The sequence below is a fragment of the Tenebrio molitor genome, chromosome 2 (assembly GCF_963966145.1).
Source record: "Tenebrio molitor chromosome 2, icTenMoli1.1, whole genome shotgun sequence".
Lineage (NCBI taxonomy): Eukaryota > Metazoa > Arthropoda > Insecta > Coleoptera > Tenebrionidae > Tenebrio > Tenebrio molitor.
The window spans coordinates 8,209,486-8,229,676 of record NC_091047.1 but is presented as its reverse complement, the minus strand read 5'-3'; the positions used below and the strand labels follow the sequence as shown (position 1 = coordinate 8,229,676).

At 35.7% G+C, this 20,191-nt stretch overlaps 6 protein-coding genes across 11 annotated transcripts; 2 read left to right on the top strand and 4 right to left on the bottom strand.

Moving 5' to 3' along the window:
- Positions 1-21: 21 nt before the first annotated feature.
- On the bottom strand, positions 22-4,583 carry LOC138123538 (protein DEK-like). Of its 2 annotated transcripts, XM_069038294.1 has the most exons (6): positions 4,240-4,580; positions 3,583-3,999; positions 2,881-3,525; positions 694-948; positions 487-639; positions 22-428 (listed from the first exon to the last, which is right to left on the bottom strand). In XM_069038294.1, the coding sequence occupies exons 1-6, from the start codon at positions 4,291-4,293 to the stop codon at positions 414-416; spliced, it is 1,539 nt and encodes a 512-aa protein (XP_068894395.1). In that variant the 5' UTR covers positions 4,294-4,580; the 3' UTR covers positions 22-413. The 2 variants fall into 2 exon arrangements, with proteins under 2 accessions (XP_068894395.1, XP_068894394.1); XM_069038293.1 differs by having other exon boundaries at positions 2,881-3,999; positions 4,240-4,583.
- Positions 4,584-4,820: 237 nt separating this feature from the next.
- Positions 4,821-6,360, top strand: eIF2alpha (eukaryotic translation initiation factor 2 subunit alpha). Of its 2 annotated transcripts, none has more exons than XM_069038296.1 (5): positions 4,821-4,974; positions 5,089-5,564; positions 5,616-5,848; positions 5,896-6,011; positions 6,068-6,360. In XM_069038296.1, exons 2-5 carry the CDS (start codon positions 5,095-5,097, stop codon positions 6,239-6,241), a joined length of 993 nt encoding a protein of 330 aa, XP_068894397.1. In that variant the 5' UTR covers positions 4,821-4,974; positions 5,089-5,094; the 3' UTR covers positions 6,242-6,360. The 2 variants fall into 2 exon arrangements, with proteins under 2 accessions (XP_068894397.1, XP_068894398.1); XM_069038297.1 differs by having other exon boundaries at positions 4,868-5,031.
- Positions 6,361-6,377: 17 nt separating this feature from the next.
- Prosbeta1 (proteasome beta1 subunit) lies at positions 6,378-7,400 on the bottom strand. The gene is made up of 5 exons (XM_069038299.1): positions 7,219-7,400; positions 7,088-7,155; positions 6,905-7,036; positions 6,578-6,852; positions 6,378-6,521 (listed from the first exon to the last, which is right to left on the bottom strand). Exons 1-5 carry the CDS (start codon positions 7,288-7,290, stop codon positions 6,394-6,396), a joined length of 675 nt encoding a protein of 224 aa, XP_068894400.1. The 5' UTR covers positions 7,291-7,400; the 3' UTR covers positions 6,378-6,393.
- Positions 7,401-8,783: 1,383 nt separating this feature from the next.
- Positions 8,784-11,496, bottom strand: LOC138123536 (dymeclin). 3 transcript variants are annotated; one of them, XM_069038289.1, is made up of 8 exons: positions 11,338-11,496; positions 11,139-11,280; positions 10,946-11,092; positions 10,285-10,892; positions 10,049-10,230; positions 9,869-9,994; positions 9,187-9,813; positions 8,784-9,137 (listed from the first exon to the last, which is right to left on the bottom strand). In XM_069038289.1, exons 2-8 carry the CDS (start codon positions 11,276-11,278, stop codon positions 8,994-8,996), a joined length of 1,974 nt encoding a protein of 657 aa, XP_068894390.1. In that variant the 5' UTR covers positions 11,279-11,280; positions 11,338-11,496; the 3' UTR covers positions 8,784-8,993. The 3 variants fall into 3 exon arrangements, with proteins under 3 accessions (XP_068894390.1, XP_068894392.1, XP_068894391.1); XM_069038291.1 differs by having other exon boundaries at positions 10,285-10,889; XM_069038290.1 differs by having other exon boundaries at positions 11,435-11,453.
- Positions 11,497-12,253: 757 nt separating this feature from the next.
- Smox (Smad on X) lies at positions 12,254-19,448 on the top strand. 2 transcript variants are annotated; one of them, XM_069037268.1, is made up of 8 exons: positions 12,257-12,648; positions 12,953-13,155; positions 16,768-16,897; positions 16,954-17,298; positions 17,349-17,443; positions 17,494-17,604; positions 17,717-17,861; positions 17,924-19,448. In XM_069037268.1, exons 1-8 carry the CDS (start codon positions 12,440-12,442, stop codon positions 18,045-18,047), a joined length of 1,362 nt encoding a protein of 453 aa, XP_068893369.1. In that variant the 5' UTR covers positions 12,257-12,439; the 3' UTR covers positions 18,048-19,448. The 2 variants fall into 2 exon arrangements, with proteins under 2 accessions (XP_068893370.1, XP_068893369.1); XM_069037269.1 differs by lacking the exon at positions 17,924-19,448 and having other exon boundaries at positions 12,254-12,648; positions 17,655-17,765.
- Positions 19,440-20,036, bottom strand: HINT1 (histidine triad nucleotide binding protein 1). Its single transcript, XM_069037273.1, has 2 exons — positions 19,875-20,036; positions 19,440-19,821 (listed from the first exon to the last, which is right to left on the bottom strand). The coding sequence occupies exons 1-2, from the start codon at positions 19,983-19,985 to the stop codon at positions 19,552-19,554; spliced, it is 381 nt and encodes a 126-aa protein (XP_068893374.1). The 5' UTR covers positions 19,986-20,036; the 3' UTR covers positions 19,440-19,551.
- Between the last annotated feature and the right edge of the window lie 155 nt (positions 20,037-20,191).

The window sequence follows — 20,191 nt, the reverse complement described above, 5'->3', positions numbered from 1 at the left end:
ATGTAAATAATGAAAACAATAGATAATTAACAAATTTTATTTAGGTTCTCTCCAACAAAAAAAGGTGTTTATCTATAATAAACTCTAGTGTTAAGATCTCAAAGATAATCATAAACTATCAAACACATAAATACTATACTTTAATGCATGTGGAATATACAATAATAAACTTCAAGAAAACGCTTTCAGCAAACAAATTCTGAGAAAAATATGGCTCGGAACTTGGTTGCATAGATTCTTTTCCCAGATACGTTAAAAACTAACTTACTTATTAGTTTGCCAAAAAAAATTATCTGATAAAATGCATAGTGTAAAATATGAAAAAAACGAAATACAAACTTTGTACTCGGACATACACATGAAGGTTTTTTGTATTTTACAATATGTTTTTAACCTCTATCGCTTGCACAAGTTCACGTTGATATAAGCTGCAAGTAAAAAAAAATAAATAAAAGTCCGGCTAAATCATAATTAAAAAACACTTACAGATTTGACAGTGGATTTGATGAAATCCTTTTTGTGTGCGAGATCAAAATCTGGATAGTGCGCGTAAACTTGTTGACAAACAGTCTTCATGGTGATCTGTTCCAAATTCGCGCCTTCCAAGATTTCCTTCACGTAACTTTTAATCTCGTCGTCCTAAAATTACAAATTCATTTTCACGACTGACAAAATCGAAAAAAAAAGACGTACTGTAGGAGGTTGGGCACTTTTCGTCGCCTTTTTCACCAAAGGCTCATCTTCAGAAGAACTGCTCGCTTCTTCTTTGTGTTCGCTCTCTTCCTCCTCCTCCTCTTCTTCAGAACTCTCTTTGTTCTTTTTCTTTCCACCTTTGACAGGTTTTTTCGCAGCTGCTGGTTTTCTCCCTCGTTTGCCGGTTCCCTTACCCTTCGATTTGTTGTTGGCTTTCACGGTCTTCTTGCGCTTGGTTTTCGGCTCGTCTTGGAACTGAAATAAAAAACGAATCATGCATCAAAAACGTGAACCTTTGATGGATTACATCCTTTCCCATGTTCTTTCTGTTGTGTTTAACAAGTGCTCTAGTGTCAAACGGTCATAAGCTAGGATATGTTGTGACACTGTCTGTCATTTTTTCTTTGATTATGAACAATTTCGAAGAAAAAAACCTTGACCTTGAATGGACATAATGAACCAGGACAAATTTTGAACTTGTGACGGCCAACTCAAAATAAAGCGACCAATCAAAATGTTTGCATTTCTAACCAGTCAACCGATAGCCGTCTTTATTTTTTTCACTTTCGCAAGATTTACGTCAAAAATTCTTATAATGACAATATTAACGTTAAAGTACAGGACCATCATCTAATTTGTATTTCAAATAAAGTTATATTTTTAAACTTATTTGGTGTAATAATTCTCGTGAAATACACAATTGTTATAAATTACTTCGTTTGCTTCACTAGAGGGACCCGACCGCGGCCCTTAGACCGTATCGTTTTTGACATTTGGTCTTTGTTTAACAAATAATTTCAGCAATCATGGTAACGTCAAAATAAGATCACTTTTTCATTAGACTGTCTTGCTGAATACAATTCGTAATGTGATTATTTCTTCAATATTTGTCGCTCAGACCTTACTCGTGCAGATTTTCGTCACATTAGCTATTCTTGCTCTGAATTGCAAATGGTTACCACTTTATCTAGTTAAAAATAGGACAATTATTATCTGTTTTGAAATTATTACAAAGATCTTGTTAGTTTTTTTATCTGTCACTGTTAACCAGATACTGAAACATGTCTGTGTCCTGTTTAGGCTTTGAGTAGGTACTTTATTCATTTGTTTTCACCGCTCTAACCAAGTTACCTGATTTTTTTAATAAACAAAAAATTCAAAAAAAAATAAAAAAGATAAAAAATTCAAATTTATAACATGCAAAGTCGAATATCTCGAAAACTTTCCCTTGCAACCTATCACTTTTTTCACACAAACGTCCTCTTTCACAGTCCGTCATTAAAAATGTAGGGTGTCATTTAAAATTATGTGGATTTGGGTGCCGTGCAATGACAATTATACTAAATTCCATCTCCTTATGGGCTAAATCATCCTAAAATTTTAAGGTGGTAACGTTAAAGACACCAGAGCTTAACCCATCTGAACTTTTCACGCGGTATCGATGATGATGCATTATTTTTGTCAAATGTAAAACAAAGAATTCAATTATGTACTACACACTAGATGTACAAGTCGTATTAATTACGTAAAACATGATTTTCCAACAGAATAAAAAAATATTTTTTGTCGACATGCTGCACATCTTGATGGAAAATTTATTCAATTACACCTTCAGTATTGAGTACGATTTTTATTTGTGTGTATCAGTTCAAACAACTTTCCTTTTTCGCAGTTTCGTCCTTTTACTTCTTTAACCAGAAACACACAACCCACTTTGCTTGTTACAGGATAGCGACATCTAGTGAGAAAGACTCAACACAAACAAAACTTGCGACAAAGAACAAGCGTGGTCCTTCAACACAAATATACTCGTATTACTATTCTTAGTTGTCTGATTTAAATTAATATTCGCCAAATAAGATATTCCGTTATTTATAGACTTAACGAATCCTGATCGATTTCATAGTTTTTGCATGACAAAACTTTTGCATAAAAATCCGAGTTGAACCGACCAGTTCCGAGTTCAACCGATCTGAGCTAGTCTGGAACTGTAACTGTAGTCAGTCGTAGAACAACGCAGAATTGATCTCTCTTCAAAAACGTCATCAGAATAATGAATTTTTTCACTGCAATGCGCAAAAAATATGTTCTAATTTACATAAATTAATTGAGTGATGTTATTTTTATATGTCTTATTTATATTTTAACAAGAGCTGAAGTTAAGTCGTCGAGGCAACAAATACTTACGTCACTGTCGTCCGAGCTGGCGCTTTCCATGTCGCTGGCGTCTTCGTCGTCTGATTCGACTTTCTTGCGATCAACGCGTTTACGCTTATTGACTCGAGGTTTCTCGTCACTACCTTCGTCTGACGGTTCAAAATCTTCGTCACTAGCGCTAGAACTGTCATCTTTCAGATTGGAACGTCTACCTTTGTCTCTACCTGAACGCCCACTATGCCTCTCATCGCTTGAGTAATTATCATGGGACGAATATCCTCGATTGTTGGCTCTAACAGCGGCCGTTCTCTTCGGTCTACCGCCTCCTACAGGTTTACCTGAATCTTTGGGCTCCAAGAGGAAATCAAGTATCCTTTCGATGATGTCATCTTTGGTTCCCGTTTTCTGGAGGTCTAGCATTTCACAAATGCTTTTTACTTGCTTCAATTCACATTTATGCATTAACGCCACTTTTTTTGTGTACTCGTCAGAGTCTTTTTTAAACTCGAAACCGTTGAATTTCTTGATGTTTTTCTTGATCATTGTGCTCTTCCCTTGATTTCTGAACAAAATTTTGTGGAACAACTTCATGTCGTCGTTTTTGAACCGAGAAATTGAAGCATCAATGCGCGGTATGTTACCCAAAGCGATACCAGACCCATTAGGAAATTCAATCTTAAACATTTTTTTACACATTAACGCTGATACATCGTTACTTAATAAATTACTTACATCTTTTGTTTCTGCAGGATACTCGTCGTTGAAGCGTTGAACATTCTTGCGCTCCCTTTTCCCAGATTTTTCTAGTGGCTGGTCAAGTAATGGCACTTCTTTGTCTTCATCACCTCCTTTGTCGCTTCCCTCGTCCTCTTGTTCGCTGTTTTCATCATCATCCTCTTCTTTAGCTTTCGATTTGTCTTCTTTCTTGTCCGAAGTTTTCACATCGCTTTTTGAGTTTTCCGCTTTGTCTGTCGCTGTTTTACTGCTATCGGCTTTTTTGTCTGGCTCATCTGAAGCCTCTTTAGAACCCTCTTTAGCTTTGGAATTCTCTTCTTTCTTATCAACGCTGTTTTCTACTGAAGCGTCGGTCTTGGCGTCTTTTACGTCTTGGGAAGAATCTGTATTTTCAGCTTCGCTCTTCTCATTAGACTGCAATTAAATTCGATTAATTTAAATTTATTTTTCGATTATTTCGCAGTTTTTGTTGTAATTTTCGATTTCCCGCTTTTTCAAATATCAACATACGCCATGTTGAAATTTCTTTCACTAACATGTTGTTTTTTACGTGAAAAACCTCCTAAAGCAATAAAATAAAATTGTGAATTTAACCTTGAACGGCCTCCACGCGGTGAACTTTTTATTGGTAATTAAATAAATACGAGTACTTACCTCTGAAGAGAGATTTTTAGAAGAATCACCTTCACTAGACATCTTAACTGTCATATACCGCGTCTAGAAATGTCCAATAAGAAGTCACACGCATTGCATAATCAACCAATGCAAATGTTGGAGATGATTGTACAAGCAACTGGTTCAATGATTAACATGACTTACTGAAATTTTTCCAAAAATATGAGAATACAACTAATTTTCCAGTAAAATTATCATCGCAGTTTTACTTTCCCGCAATAGAAAATATTTCAATCGTTGTTCTTTGTTGTTAGAGTTTCTTTCTTAAAAATTTTCAAACAAACCATAGCAACAAATCTTTGGTTGACTCGGAAGTGGTTGAAGTATCAAATGTGCGTCGAGTTTCATATTTTTTCTTACATCCCTTCACAGCCTTGCGTGTACGTCCACCCTTATCAGAAATCTTTCTTAACCTCTTAAAATTAAAATCAACCGAGGTCTATTTTATATATATCATTTTCATATTAATAATGGTTGGTAACTCTCAACACACCTTTCCCTATTTTTTCTGAAATTGCCCTACGTCGTAAAGAGTAAGAGAACTGATCCCAACGTGCACAATACCGACAAGGATAGAAGCATTTACGTGTTGATGAATGAATAATGAATCAACAGTATAGCGAAAAAAGCTGTGTTGAGTTGAACTTCTACTGTCACACGTGAAAATTTTTCAACATTTCATCACTTTTTTTCTGCATAAACAACGTAAAATAGGTACTTAACCCTTGGGTACTAGTTTTCGATTAATTTAATTTACATTTGACGTCACCTGTAATAGAATTTTTGAAATTATTGTAACATAACCTCATGGTGGTTCCCATATTTCAGGTAAAAATGCCTCTCTCGTGTCGATTTTATCGGGAAAAATACCCTAAAATAGACGATGTCGTCATGGTTAACGTCCGAGCGATTGCCGAAATGGGGGCCTACGTCCATTTATTAGAATACAATAATATTGAAGGCATGATATTGCTTTCTGAGTTGTCGAGAAGGCGTATTCGATCAATAAACAAGTTAATTAGGGTAGGCAAAACGGAACCCGTCGTTGTCATAAGAGTAGATGAAGACAAGGGGTACATTGATTTGTCAAAGCGACGTGTCAGTGCAGAAGATGTTGAAAAGTGCACTGAAAGATATGCTAAAGCAAAGGCAGTCAATTCCATTCTCAGACATGTTGCAGAGCTGCTCAAATTTGAGTCTGACGAACAGTTGGAAGAATTATATCAAAAAACTGCATGGTATTTTGAAGAGAAATACAAAAAGAATAAATCCAGTGCTTATGACTTTTTTAAGCAAGCTGTTGTGTAATTATTGTGAAACATTTTTTTTTTCAAAATTTAATTTTGTGTTTGTAGTGATCCTGGTATATTAGCAGAATGTCAGTTGGATGAAAGAACTAAGGAAGTATTGTTGAGCAATATAAAAAGAAAATTGACATCTCAAGCAGTAAAAATTCGAGCTGACATTGAGTGTGCTTGTTATGGTTATGAAGGCATTGATGCTGTAAAAACTGCCTTGAAAGCAGGCTTGTCCCTTTCAAGTGAGGAGCTACCCATTAAAATCAATTTAATTGCACCCCCTCTTTATGGTAAGAATGTGCAATTGAGTGAACAATTTTTTAATATTTAATTCCAGTCATGACAACTTCCACACCTGAGAAACAAGATGGTTTAAAAATTTTAAATATTGCTATCGACAAAATTCGAACCACAATTGCAGAATTAGGAGGTGTTTTTAATGTCCAAATGGCTGTAAAGTTTCACAAATATAAAAAAAAAAGGAATTATGTTGACAATATTTTTTTTAGCCCAAAGTTGTAACAGCCACAGATGAAGCTGAATTACAGAGGCAGATGGAGAGAGCTGAACTAGAAAACACAGAAGTAGCTGGAGATGATGATGAGGAAGAGGAAGATGAAGGACAAATTTACAATGAGAATGATGAAGACAATGAATCTGAAGAGGAAGAAGAAATAAAATAACTGAAACCACTTTTACTAAACAAATTTTATGAATACCATGTGTATTAAGTATAAGTTTTTATATTGAAGTTTGTGGTTTAATTCAATATTTTAAACCAATAAAATATTGTAATGGTGAATGTATCTTTTATTTAAAAAAAATTGTAAAAAAATTATCCCTCAAAAAATGTCGGCAACTTGTCGCCCAGAACTACGCGACGCTCAATGCCATCTTCTGTAATAATCCCTAACCTGACGACGCCTCCTGAAGAACCATCTCTTGACATCGCAAGTGACAAAGCTGTAATGTTGCAATTAAACTATGTAGTGCGTTTTTTATTTAAAAAATCCTCTTACTTTCAGTGATAAACTTGACGCATTCTTCTTTTGTCATGCCAGGTTTATAGTTGGCATCGACAAACCCATAAACATAACTGGAACCTGAACCACCAATTGAAACTTGCTGTCTCACACACATTCCACCAATGGGAATTGAATACACCTGGCCACCTTTACGTTTATCCCAGCCTGCCACAAGGATGCCAGCCATTAGAGAATCTCTATAATTGTAGCACAACTCCTGAAAAACTGAGGCCCCTGTTTCCACAATAGGTTCCTCACCTAGCTCCATGCTGCAAACAAAAATCTTAAACCTTATAAATTAAATAGCCACAAAAAAAATACCCATGAAAATTCAGATGGTAAGCAACAATATCTGCAATAGCTTGGGTGTCTGCTGCAGATCCTGAACGACAACAGTAAATATGATCTGTGACTTTGGTCAGCTTGTCAGTGACTCGATTAGCTATGTAGGCCCTACAAAATATACGTATGCAGATTGGGACATGAGTAAATTTCATTTATTACCCTGTGGTGGTCCTTGAATCAGCTCCAATAACTACACCCCCATCAAATTCTGCTGCCATTATAGAAGTCTAAAATGAAGAGTCATGAAGCTTTTCTAACCTCAATGCATCTTTTTGTGTTAAAAAACTTACACCGGTACTATGGGCAGCATTCATCCAGTCACTTTCTGTATTCATGCCGTATTCGCTACGTACCGAGAGCATTTTGTGCTTTAAAATTACACAATTTACAAAACTGACTCCACACCAGAAAATCAGAAAATTGTAATAATATTTGATGACAGATGATGTTGCTGTGCAATGATCCTAACCTCAAATCAAAACTGCTTGGCGCAAAAATTTAAAATTAAATCGAAGTTACGTGATTCAAAAACTACACAGGTGTCTTTTTTCAGAATTTCAGAATTAAGATGTGGTTGATTAACTGCCGTTGTGTTACTACATAGTTGTGTCGTTACATAATTCAATGTTTAATAAAAAATTATGTTTTTTTTTTAATTTACATGATTTACAATCTTTTTTGGAATTTCGTTCAAAATTACTAGTTTTTTACATTTTCTAGTGTCCAGGAACGCATTATTTCAGACCTTAACTGGCAAAAATTCATTGTCTATCATCTTGTGCAACATGCAACAATCTAACAAAATTTTACAAATCTTTGAACTCACTCAGTTTATCAAAGCTGTATAATGAAATGACTATATGGGTCGTCCACGAAATAACATGAAACAAAAGGCCCACCGATAAACACAAAAAAAAAAGAAAGAAAAAGCGAGTACCTACTTCTGTCAGTTGCTTGCTGGCAAGGCCACGGGCCAGAAAGATAACAAAACCAAGTACAAAAAAAAAACGAGAAACTAAAATTAACAATTCTTAAAGACTAAAGCGTAAAACCATTAAAACAAACAAAGAGCGCGAAATAGGTCTTAATTTTATATAGATGAGAACTGCATCGAAGACGTCGGTATCCTTGGGCGACTCCTCGGGCCTTGGGGGACGGTATCCGTACGACTGGGGTGAAAGGTGAAATGAAATCCGCCACCAGGGCGTTCGACTTTCTTCAAACGTTCCACGGAGGGGTCTTCGATCCGCACCACGGCGCAAAGGGGGAGAATCTTTCTCTTGACACTCCTCTCGATCGAACCCTCTTTTTCAAGATCCCACTGCGTCTTCACTTCCAGTCCCCCGTCTTTCCAGAATTTGACTGTCTCGATTCGGATTTGGGCTTTCCTTTCCCTCACCTCGAGATTTTTAACAAAAACTCTTTTTCTTGGTCGTGCGCGCGGTGTTTGAAAATTGCAGATGTGTGGCCACTTGAGGCAAAAACTACATCTGATCCATTTTTCTCCCGCTTTGTCTTTAGTAAAAGGTTCGTCACAAAAAATGCACGGAGCATCAACCACTGAAAGGTGAATCATCACCTGAATCTTGAAAAACCATATCTACTTCAGATTCGGATGACGAGTCAAGGGTCATGATTCGTTTCAATCTTTTTTGTCGCTCTTTTTAACACTTTTTCTTTTCTTTAGGTTTCATTTTTCTTAGGTATCATTAGATTTCGTTTCACTCCTGAGGTAGATGGAGTGCCAGTTACGACAGATTTTCCTGTTCTAGCCTTTTTTCGTTGAACAATATGAGTGATTTAAAAAAGAAATGAATTGAAGATATAATTGTATGATTAAAAATAAACCAAAAAATTAAATAAGTAACAAATTATATTCAGATTTATTATACAAGATTATTCTGTTACAAAACTGGTGTACATACAATATGGAACAAATAAAATATTAAACATTTAACACACAGGTAATGAATATTTGAAATAATTTAACTCGAAATTATCAAACGTCTAACTCAAATTTAAACAATATAATAATAATAATAATAAATTGTGTTAAATAAAACTGTTAGCAAACGGTTGCTAGGAGCGGCGAGCTATCATTAGTCCAATGTAATATTGACTGTTGACTAACTAAGGTCCACACGTAAGGTATAAAAAATTCTTCTGGTTGATCTTCTTCTACATATTTAAACTTCAAATCGGGAAATTTCTGCCAAAAAAAAGGTACAAAATCTTTGCAACAAAACATCACAACGTACCTTTAATTTGTCTTTAGGCCAGCGTTTAGCACCTTGCTGAATGACGTTAAGAACCTGGTACGCGTCGACCTCATTTTGTTGCGTTTTATTATCCAGCAAGTTTGAAAAGTAATTGATGATGATCGCGATATTTTGTATGATATCTTGAAACGCCGCATTTTCCTTGAATGGTTCGAATATATGTTTATTGTACAAAAGTGTGTAGACCAAGTTTGGATTATTGACCAACTGGCTGGAAAGACATGAATTAAATATTTCTAAAACCATCCGTAACACCTCTTCTAAAACGGTAATATCCTGTTCCATATCATCACCATCTTGTACTACAGTTATGGCTAGTTCGGCGTGTTTAGCACTTTTCCCGTTCAATAATTTTGTGGATAGCTTTTGATATCGTTTTGCTAACGTCTCAAATAATGAAACTAAACGCTGACTAACGTACGGATGCAAGTCTCTAAACTGTGCGGACATATTCGCCAGCGCCGCCAGACAGTTCGTATGCAAATATTTATCACGCATTTTTAACATGTTGTACTGTACTGTTCTTATCACCACCAACACCAACAAGCCACCTAGTGACACTTCCGTAAGGTTCCGTTCCGTGTACCAGACGATGTTCTTCAACTTCTGCAAATATGAAGAAATATCAAGACAAGTCGAGATGATGAGCTGAAACTGTTACAATCTCGTGAATAGCCTTGTTGAAGGAATCGTCTTCGCTCAAAATCAGGAGGATAATCAATGACATATAAATATGGTGTGAATTACTGTTGGGAGCATTATATAAAGTCTTTAATATTGGGATTATCTAAAAAAATGTGACGAATTAATTTTTTATCAATAAATAATCGCGGAAATGTACCAAGTGATCTAAGTCCGGCCTACTTAAAAGAAACGCTTTGAAATAATCATTTCTGTGTAACAATAAATAAAGCAATAACGTAGTCACGTCCCCTGACGCCTTCTTACATATTGTTGTATACAAGTTTGTGTAATCTATTCTAGAAAAAATGTGAACTTGGGTTGGCCCTATCGGATTATTGTCTGAAAAAAAAAAAAACAGTTTTATTTTGTCAGCAGACCAGTACTCCATAATACCTGCACTATTCATACACAAAAATAGACTATTCCTATATGGATTATTTTTTGTGGTCCAATGATGCACTAAAACTAAAACCAGAAGCAAGCTTTGTGTAGCCAAGGGTACCTCCTGGTAGTCACTGCTTTCAGAAACAGACACTTCATCGGATTTCCTGCTGAACGTGAGAATAGACCACAGTTCAGCAGCAATCCCCAAGACAACGCTGTGCCCTGTATTAGCCCCATATCCCGCAGGAACTTTCTCCTGGTTCATATAATTAATCAAAAGACTTTTGATGAGTACAGGCGCATGTGTGGTGTGCCTACCCCTCATTATAAGTCTGTAAATATTGCTTTGGTCTGACTTTTGACCTGAATGTAATTGCACTGAGAGAAAAACTAATAATGTGGTAACAGCCTCTAAATGAATGCCATAAGTGGAGTCTTTAACTTCAACATCAACAATAATTTTAACAAGTGAATCGATGAAACTTTCAAGTCTTGTCCCATTTCCATTGTATTCCACTTGTTCCATCAACTGTTCCTCTGTCACAGTCTCGGTGAGGAATTTCAAAACGCACCGAATTATGAACAAAATATTAAACAGTTGCCATATAAATAAACTTCTAGAAGAAAATTGTTGGAAACAGAGTTGTACAATCAAACTGTGTGTTCTTACGCGTCAGTATTTGTGGCCGCCAATAGCTCCGAACTGCGTGCAAGGAAAACGTCAATTATTGAGCCAAAGTTTCCTGAGGTTTGGTTGTTTTTAAGTAATAATTGGCAAAGGTTTTCGATTTTTGACTCCAACGCAAGTTGATCATTACTAAAATGAATGCATGACGGGTTGTCTTAATAACTCGAATACCCACCTGGTCATCGGCGGAGAAATGTTGAAAGCCACAAATCTGTTCCAAAACGGATCATTTTGCGATATCGGCTGGCTGCTTACAAATTTCAGTAAATAATCGTTGGTTGATAAATCCAAATTCTTGCTAACTGCGGTACCCATTTCTAAAATTTAACGTACTGCGTACACGAGCCACTTAACAGTAACTGCAGTAAACTCACGTATTTACAAGTTATTTTAATTTACAACAAACACAATTATCATTTTTCAATAAATTTATACGACATAACCTTATCACTAAAAAAGTAAACACGTCACCTGTCAGTTGACACTCGATGACCGACGCCACTGCAAAATCACGGACCTCAAAATGTTGGATGGCCGATTTTCACTTCTCTCTATCAAAGACGACGCTATCAACAAACCAAAATAAATACAAATGTATTTTTTTTATCTTATCTACAGAGTAACCAGTTTGTAAAATTTAATGACCGATTTTGGCAAAAAAACCGAAAAGAAATACCACAAGTGACAGCAATGTTTGAAGAATAATTTTAAAGACCTCGTTAAAATAAATATATTACTCTTGTTAGTGTTTATTAGAAAATAAACAGAAATAAGTAAAAAAATGCGTAGTTTTTCTAGAGTCCTTTACTATATTTTAAAGAGACTAGAAATTACAAAGTATTTTTTAAATAAATGATACAATGTGTATAAAATTACAATAATATCTGTAGGAATTGTAATAAAAACAAATTGGAATCATGGAAATTAGATTCAAAATAGAATGAACACCTTATAGAAATAGCGTAGATAAGCTGCATCTTTGTATTTTGACTAAAAAAGGAAAAATTTAAAACTAATTTTAATTTTTTGTGGTTAATTGTTACAAAACAGCTTTAAGATCACTCGTGATTAGTGTTTTTCCTATTGTCTATTGTTTAGTTTAGAACAAGAAATAAAGGTTACGTAAATGATGGGAATAATTAAAAGTATAAAGTTTTCAATGTAAACATTGCTCCTTGAGGTTACCTTGTTGCGCCGACACTGTGTTGTTAATTATTGGAGAAAAGCGCATGCGCATTATGTTATCTCAGAAGTACGTGGGCACTTTTTTTCTTTTATTTTTGGCAAAGGTCGAAAAGAGACGGAAGCTGCGGATGAATCTGTGCTTGTAGCTCGATCGAGGACAATCATCGTCCGCCTGTCAAAGAACAATATGGCAGTGGCAAAGCAATAATTTTTGTAAAATTTTTGGCGATTTGTGGACGAGTAAATTTGTGATAGACGTGCGCGTGAAATTTTCCGAATAGTGTCTGTTTGATGGTGATGAGTGGGATGTTACCGTCGTTCACGCCGCCCGTCGTTAAACGATTATTGGGATGGAAAAAAGGCACTGACGCCGATGACAAATGGTGTGAGAAGGCCGTGAAGAGTTTGGTGAAGAAACTGAAAAAATCCGGCGCTTTAGAAGAATTGGAAAGAGCCATTTCATCGCAGAACCATAACACGAAATGCGTCACAATTCCTAGGTAAGTTTTGGGCCTCGCTGTCTGCTCATGCACCAAGTTTAAGGTCATAGGTATTATGGATTTGTTTAGACCCCTCTCACCGCGCCACGTCTGGCTTGCGACCTACCCTAAATGTCTGCAAAATGTGCTGGTTGGACCCACTCATACCACTTTTGCCTAAATTGCGCAATTTTCACATCAATTACCAACCCCATAAATCACTCACAGATTACTCTGTTAAATCGCTGCCATCAAGCAGATTCTGCTTTTTTTATTTTTTAATTGCTCGATCGTAATTATCGCGATTTATTGGTAATTGTTGCAGAATTCGCCCGGCTGCTGAATTGGGGAATGTCCAACAACAGAGGAAAGGGTTGCCCCACGTGATTTACTGCCGGTTATGGAGATGGCCAGAACTGCAATCGCACCATGAGCTCAGACCCCTCGATAACTGTGAATATGCATATACCTTGAAAAAAGAGGAAGTCTGTGTTAATCCATACCACTACACCAGAATCGAAAGTCCAGGTATTATAATCACTCATTAAGAATAAAATATAATTCAATAAATTTATCAAACACTGGCTAGATACTACATTCCTTTATCAAAAATTAACGATTTATTTCTGAAACTGGGATATGAAGTCTCAAAGATGTTGAAAATTCATTAAAATCATTTTTAAAGAAATCATGTAATTTAATGTATTACCATAGGTCTGTTTTTCTTTAATAATTGTTTTTATGGTGTACATACCAAATGTAGTCATTAAAAAATTAATAATTACATGATTGGTCTGAAAATTATAGAAGGATTTAATAATATGTATTTAAACCTTCAGCGTTTAATTTTTTTTTGATTTTTTTTAATTAAAAAATCTATCAACACAACGGAATAGAAAATTTCACATCTCTAATTAAATTTTTAATTTGGCGGATGGTTGCTGATAACGGTAGACCTTCGGAATCAATACTTTCATCGTTGTAAAGGTTAGTTAATTCAGAAAGACGAGCGAGTGACGAGCAAAATTTGTTCTGTGTCAGTTAATATTAAAAACGTGCATTACGTGTAATGTCTCGCTTGTAATTAATCTTACTCTCGGTCTCATGATTAAGCAAAGGAAGAGGTGTTCACAATCCACAGGCATTTTTAAATAATTACAAAAGTAATAAATAACCAATTTAATATTAACAAAAAAAAAGGGGAAGATGGCGTTAATTTAAAAGGCGGTGTCAGCTTTTATTTTTATGTATTGCAGTAATAAGTTCTTGTTTGCCATTTTTTAAATTTTTAGTACAAGTTGCCTGAACGTTTTAACACTTTGTAGTGCATATTTTCTGCCCGCTGGTAATATTTTTCTTGAAGCTTTTTAATTGCTGTATATGTTACATAAACCCGCAAAGATCCCGTCTTGAAATCGAATGGTTTTTGTGAAATGCAAGATAAAAATTTTGGATTAGAAAAAAAATACATTTCAAAATCTGGTATGTTGTGTGTCAAATGAAATTCGTAAGCTATATCAGATCCGTAGTTATAACGGTCGATTGATTTTTTACCAATTTATATGATTTTAAAAATTAAAAAAATCAAAATATGTGTAACAATTTTATGGTACATTATAAATACATACATTTTCATAACATCAAGGTTTTATGCATTATAGTTGATCTCTTGTGGAATAACGTAATAGAAAAAAAATCGTTTGCTGTTTGGATTGTTTAAGAATCGATTGTTTTCGATGTAGAATCTGTTACAGTCGGACGAGCAATGGATAATACATTATCGTTGTTATTTTTTTATGATTCTTTTAACATTGACTTCGAGAGAGAAACATTTATAAAAGAGCGGAAGGAATAATTTCAAATGTTGCTTTCGCAGAAATCGAGTATGACACCAATTACAAAATTTGATTATTGATTAATTAACAACAAAAGTTAGTAGATCGTGGTGTTTTCCTTCGTTCAAGAATAGACGGAGACGCCGAAGAAAGACGAAGAGTTTAACCGACGAACAAGTTCTTTTTTTTTGTTCGTTGATGTGGCGTAACATCAAAGTGCGAATTTGCGATGTCGGAACACGTTTTAATTAATTTTTTGTTCTTTGACTGTAACACTTGATATTAATTATAGATGCTATCTTCGTCTTTATATTAATATAGGCCGCAGTATTAACAATGATCGCAGATAAACTGAAAACGGTCACAGTTGAAGCTTTTAAATTAAATTCAATCGTTTTTCCTTTGGCGGCATGTGGAGATAATAAGTATATTTCTTTTTTTCTTATTCGAGTAAATCCCATTTCCCAAAGCCACAAGTCTCAGATGATTACGTAATGGTTCAGAAATTTTTATAACCCAATTGTTTTAGCGCCTGACCAAGTCGTCCACTTAATTATTTAAATTGCAACGATGTTTTAGCATATCATTGCACAAACTTGCACTGAGGAGAGTCTGGAAATATATAGTACACTCACCACTTGCTTTTGTATAAAACAAAAAAACGCATAAATCGATAATTGCTTTATTCCAACATGGATTGTTAAGTTCTTTCTTTTTTTATAATGTGGGGCGGGGGATTTGGTAATTGAAAGAAGATTTTGTGGAACGTGAATAATAGTTAGATGGTCTATTTGATTTTGAAATTATAACGAAAAAACAACGGGTATTATCTGCGGCAATCAGATGAAAGTACAATTAAAACAAACTACATTATCTAATCTCAATTATTGGGATTTATTCGATTTGAAACAAAAGTTACGGTTAACGATAAACTTTTATTCAATGATCATTTTCCTTGTGAAGCAACTGCCAGAAACTACATAAAATTGATTGTTTATGACGAAGAATTATTGTTCAATCAATCATTTAAAATTGACCATGCGAGCATTCTCCAGGAGATTAGAAATTACACACTATGGAAACCCGCTCCAGTCTTTTTGAACTTGGTTCAGAGGTCCAAGTTTTCCTTTTTAAATCAAAATGTGCATTAAGAGATGATTTCTTTGTTGAATTATATCGTGCGATCCATTAAATTTGTTATTAGAGTTGGCGCTGGAAATGCCAACGCATGTCTAGTTTTGAACTATCGCGACAAGCGTCACATTTAATGACAATTGTAAAACAGAAAATGGCGAATTAAGATTCGAGGAATTAAGAAAAAAGTTACAATAGTAATATTACAACAGAGTGGGGCACTTGGGTTTCTAATATTTTGATTAATCAGAATATAACTTTACAAGGATCTTTTTACTATTGGAGACAAAATAAATGTAATAATAAAAAACTTGTCTATTGTAAAAATGTCAAGATTCTTACCAAATTAATTTCTTAAAAAAAACTAACAATGAGATAAAAATGAATGAGTATCAAATTTTAAAAGTCTTTTTTAGTCGATGAACATCTAATTTTAAGGTACTATTGGGAGCATGGAATTTCGGGCAGCAACTTAAATGTCATTTAAAAAAACCCAATGTAGTCTAAGCTTTATTGTCATAAATGTCATAATTAATTTTGACTGGACTTCAAAATAAACTGTCACAAATATTATGCACAATTATTTTACATTTTGGCTATTGATTTCCAAAATTTAATAAAACACTGTTCAGTTTTTGGAAAATCACATCTAAGCACCTGCAACTTTTCAGGATTGATGAATGCAATTTGTGAAAATGATGTGTGACAATAGTGGATATTAAAATGAGGTTATTAATACGTCTAGCACCTAAAGTCTATTTCACATTTTATATCAGTCAAATTTCAAGTCTGCCCGAAATTCCGTGCTCGCAATAGTACATTTCCCAAGAGATTAGAAAAATGAAAATTTGATAAGGATTCCATTTTCTTGCCGGAACACTCTTCTTTTGAAGAAAAAACTAATTGAAATACTCTGTAACACTAATGCGATGAATAATTTCGGACACAACACACGAGTAAAATTTTGGATTTCATTTTTAGTGCCATTTTGACGACGTGTTTGTGTGAAAGTACCGTATTTAAAAATCAAAAATAAATCAGCAGTCACTCCGGAGCCAAGTTTATGTTGGAAATTATGTAAGGCAGAACTAAAGATTGAGACTAAAAATAAAAAATGAAAAAATAACTTGTGGCCGTCAATGTCGATTGAGATTTTTGCTCTTGATTCCAGCCCTCCCCGCAATTTTAGTCCCCCGTCACACGTTAAGCGACGAAAACAACCTCTTTCCGCACTCTCTCGAAGACCTCAGCACGTCGGTACCGGAAAACACCTCATTTCCCCACAACACAAACAGCCTAGGGTAATCTGCCACCTCGTCCGTTCAATATTTAACACCCTAATTATGAAAAATTGCAGTTTGCACATGCAACATTCGGGGGGTTACATGGACGCCGTCGGTCTGTGTCCGAACGGTGCGCCAGCAAACATGGAATCTCCCCACAACGCCGCACCACCAACCGAAACACCCCCTCCCGGCTACATGTCCGAAGACGGCGATCCCATCGACCCCAACGATAACATGAGCATGTCCAGGATAACGCCTAGTCCTCCCGTCGATGCGCAACCCGTACTTTACTGCGAACCCGCCTTCTGGTGTAGCATCAGCTACTACGAACTGAACACCAGAGTAGGAGAGACGTTTCACGCCAGCCAACCTTCGATCACGGTGGACGGGTTCACCGACCCCAGCAATTCGGAAAGGTAACCGAGCGCGAATCAGAATTCTGAAACAGTGTAAAGTTGTTCCGTAGGTTTTGCTTAGGGCTGCTGTCCAACGTAAATCGCAACACAGTCGTAGAGCAAACTCGACGGCACATAGGAAAAGGTGTAAGACTGTACTACATAGGTAATTATGGACGGACAGGGTAAAAAAGTGCGTTCATGTGATTTTTGAAGGTGGGGAAGTTTTCGCCGAGTGCTTGAGCGACTCGAGCATTTTTGTCCAATCGCCGAATTGCAATCAGCGCTACGGATGGCATCCGGCGACGGTATGCAAGATACCACCAGGTACGTTGGACTCGTTGAATAATAAATAACAAAACCCTACCAAATTCCAGTTGTTAACAGAACTGCAACATTATTTGAAAGGTTAATGTGAGATCGCTGCGTTCGATTTCAGGTTGCAATTTGAAAATATTCAACAATCAGGAATTCGCAGCTCTTTTGTCGCAATCTGTCAGCCAGGGGTTCGAGGCCGTGTACCAGTTGACCAGGATGTGCACGATAAGAATGTCGTTCGTTAAGGGTTGGGGGGCGGAGTATAGGTATTGTGAAAAGCAAAAAAGATAAAATTGTCGCTTTTGAGCGTGTATTTTTTTGATATCAGGAGACAGACAGTGACGTCGACGCCCTGTTGGATCGAGCTCCACCTCAACGGACCGCTCCAGTGGTTAGATCGGGTCCTAACCCAAATGGGCTCGCCGCGGTTACCATGCAGTTCGATGTCGTAAAGTACTGAGTGAAAGGAGTGACAAATACGATACGTGTCCAATTTTTCAGTCGCAACTCAGCCATTATTTTCGTTGGAAAAAATTGTTACAGAATCAAATTACGTCGTTTTGGGTGATATAAAAAAAAGTGTGGCGATTTTTTTACATATAGTTACTATTTAGCTTTACCAAAAGTTTTATTTTAAATTTAGAGAGATTTATTTTATATTGCTGAGTTTTTAAAATGTTGATGTTGTTAGTGTTGCAAATTGGGGGATGGTACGAGAGAAGGTGCCCTCTGGTGACGACTTCAAGTTTAATGCACTGTTTTAGCCATTTTGAAGTCGAGGAATTTATTCGTAAGGAAAACGTCTACCGATCGACGAGTTATATCGAGAGAATATATTCAAATTTACAGTCCCGGGGTCGATCTATTTGATTTTTCCAATTGTGCAATCTATTGCGAATTATTGGCGTCTCCACGTGCGCACAATATACGAGTATTTATCTAATTTGTAATTTATCTAAACGTGTCGCACGCACAAACACTATAAATCTTATTTTTGAGATTACATAAAACAAAAAAATATTCACTTTTGTTCTGAATGGAATGTTATATTCAACCAATCAATTGTTACGATTTTAAATTCGGAATTTCCATAATTAATTGAAGAAAAGTGTTGAAAATTCCCGACCTAGCCCAATGATAAATCTATATTTATGCTAATAAAGTTTAAATTTTACTACAAGGTTGAATTCATGTTGAATTTAGATGTTCTTCAGACTGAAATGTGTGTTAAGCTACCTGGTGTGTCAGATTTGAAGGCGATCGTTATCCAGGTAACGTCGAATTTTTAGTAAATTTTTTTGGCCACCTGGGACAATAAATATTTTATGAATGGCACGTTTTGAGAAGTTTTAAAAGTTTAAAGGATGGTTTGTGATAGAGCAATGTACATGCTGGGCGGGCCTTGCACGTGCATTAATGTAATTATATTTTTAACTTCAGAACATGTTGTGGACCTTGAATAAAACAAGTCCAAAGTATATTGCGAGTTAATATGGCCCATAACACTTGAAACGAACAAAGGCGGTGCTGTAATAAAAATGATTGCAATCTTTAGAAATATGTAGTTAAAATTTTGTGAATTTGCAGCAGTAACAACAGTTGTTTTCATACTGTATTGATGGAGTTGTTTTCTTATTGTGTGAAGTCAGTGTCACATGTGTGACATTTAGGTTTTATTTAGTAGTGTTTGTTACAAGTTTTTTAGCTTACCCATCTTGTGAATCACAATTGATGTTGAGCTCATCTTTGTACTATATTACTTTGTTTATTGCATAAGTATAGTTTGTATCTGGCAATTACCAAATTATATGCATTTTAATTGACAAAAAATATATAGCCGTTAATTTACTAAATTTTGGTTTTATTCTCCCACAAATTAAAACAATACCGATACATACATATTAACCAGAAAGAATCACAAAGCTACAAGTTTGATAAGTATAAACATGTTGGAGTTTAACCTGGAGGCCATTGGAGCTGTCTGCCCGATAGGACATGCACGTGTAAGTGATAAACGGATTGAGCTCCAATGGGGCCGTCATTAATTACGATACGAAATCCATTCTTCAAGTTTCGTTTTTGGGCTATTTTTCGAGCGACGACCAACAAATGTCCGAGTAACGGGCCGTCGTTGTCCTCGGCTTTGGACAGCTGAGGAATGGGCTTACGAGGAATTACCAAAAAGTGGACGGGGGCCTGCGGATTAATATCGTCGAAGGCTACGCACTAGAAAAAACACCAGTTAACCTCAAAAAATACGTACCTCGAAGGATACCAACCAAATTGTCTTCGTAAATAAAATTACAAGGAAGCTCCTTGCGAAGGATTTTACCGAAAATGGTATCGCCCCCAGAGAGGGCTGTTTGGGCCAACTGCACTTCGTTCGCCATGTTCCGACTGACAACCGGTGTCGGTAACTGAACAAACTGCAATACCCACCCAGCCAACAACTACTTACTTATTTTTAAACGATTATTTAATTTAAACTTTTAAACCAGAATTGCGATTCTGCACAAACTTAAAACTTCAAACCTGGCCAATAGTCCAGATATATTGAAAAAAAATTATGGGAATTAAATGTTCAAAGATAAGTGCA

Coding starts and splice junctions, on each gene's coding strand:
- LOC138123538 (XM_069038293.1), bottom strand. CDS start 4,293: ATGACAGTTAAGATGTCTAGTGAAGGTGATTCTTCTAAAAATCTCTCT. Junction 4,000..4,239: donor CTAAAAATCTCTCTTCAGAG/GTAAGTACTCGT, acceptor ATTTAATTGCAG/TCTAATGAGAAGAGCGAAGC. Junction 949..2,880: donor CCAGCTCGGACGACAGTGAC/GTAAGTATTTGT, acceptor TTTTTATTTCAG/TTCCAAGACGAGCCGAAAAC.
- eIF2alpha (XM_069038296.1), top strand. CDS start 5,095: ATGCCTCTCTCGTGTCGATTTTATCGGGAAAAATACCCTAAAATAGAC. Junction 5,849..5,895: donor AATTGCACCCCCTCTTTATG/GTAAGAATGTGC, acceptor ATTTAATTCCAG/TCATGACAACTTCCACACCT. Junction 6,012..6,067: donor TTTTTAATGTCCAAATGGCT/GTAAAGTTTCAC, acceptor TATTTTTTTTAG/CCCAAAGTTGTAACAGCCAC.
- Prosbeta1 (XM_069038299.1), bottom strand. CDS start 7,290: ATGCTCTCGGTACGTAGCGAATACGGCATGAATACAGAAAGTGACTGG. Junction 6,853..6,904: donor TACCATCTGAATTTTCATGG/GTATTTTTTTTG, acceptor TTTTGTTTGCAG/CATGGAGCTAGGTGAGGAAC. Junction 6,522..6,577: donor CGTCAAGTTTATCACTGAAA/GTAAGAGGATTT, acceptor GCAACATTACAG/CTTTGTCACTTGCGATGTCA.
- LOC138123536 (XM_069038289.1), bottom strand. CDS start 11,278: ATGGGTACCGCAGTTAGCAAGAATTTGGATTTATCAACCAACGATTAT. Junction 10,231..10,284: donor TTTGTGTATGAATAGTGCAG/GTATTATGGAGT, acceptor TTTTTTTTTCAG/ACAATAATCCGATAGGGCCA. Junction 9,814..9,868: donor ACAAGGCTATTCACGAGATT/GTAACAGTTTCA, acceptor TCATATTTGCAG/AAGTTGAAGAACATCGTCTG.
- Smox (XM_069037268.1), top strand. CDS start 12,440: ATGGTGATGAGTGGGATGTTACCGTCGTTCACGCCGCCCGTCGTTAAA. Junction 12,649..12,952: donor AAATGCGTCACAATTCCTAG/GTAAGTTTTGGG, acceptor TAATTGTTGCAG/AATTCGCCCGGCTGCTGAAT. Junction 16,898..16,953: donor CACAACACAAACAGCCTAGG/GTAATCTGCCAC, acceptor GAAAAATTGCAG/TTTGCACATGCAACATTCGG.
- HINT1 (XM_069037273.1), bottom strand. CDS start 19,985: ATGGCGAACGAAGTGCAGTTGGCCCAAACAGCCCTCTCTGGGGGCGAT. Junction 19,822..19,874: donor TTATTTACGAAGACAATTTG/GTTGGTATCCTT, acceptor TGTTTTTTCTAG/TGCGTAGCCTTCGACGATAT.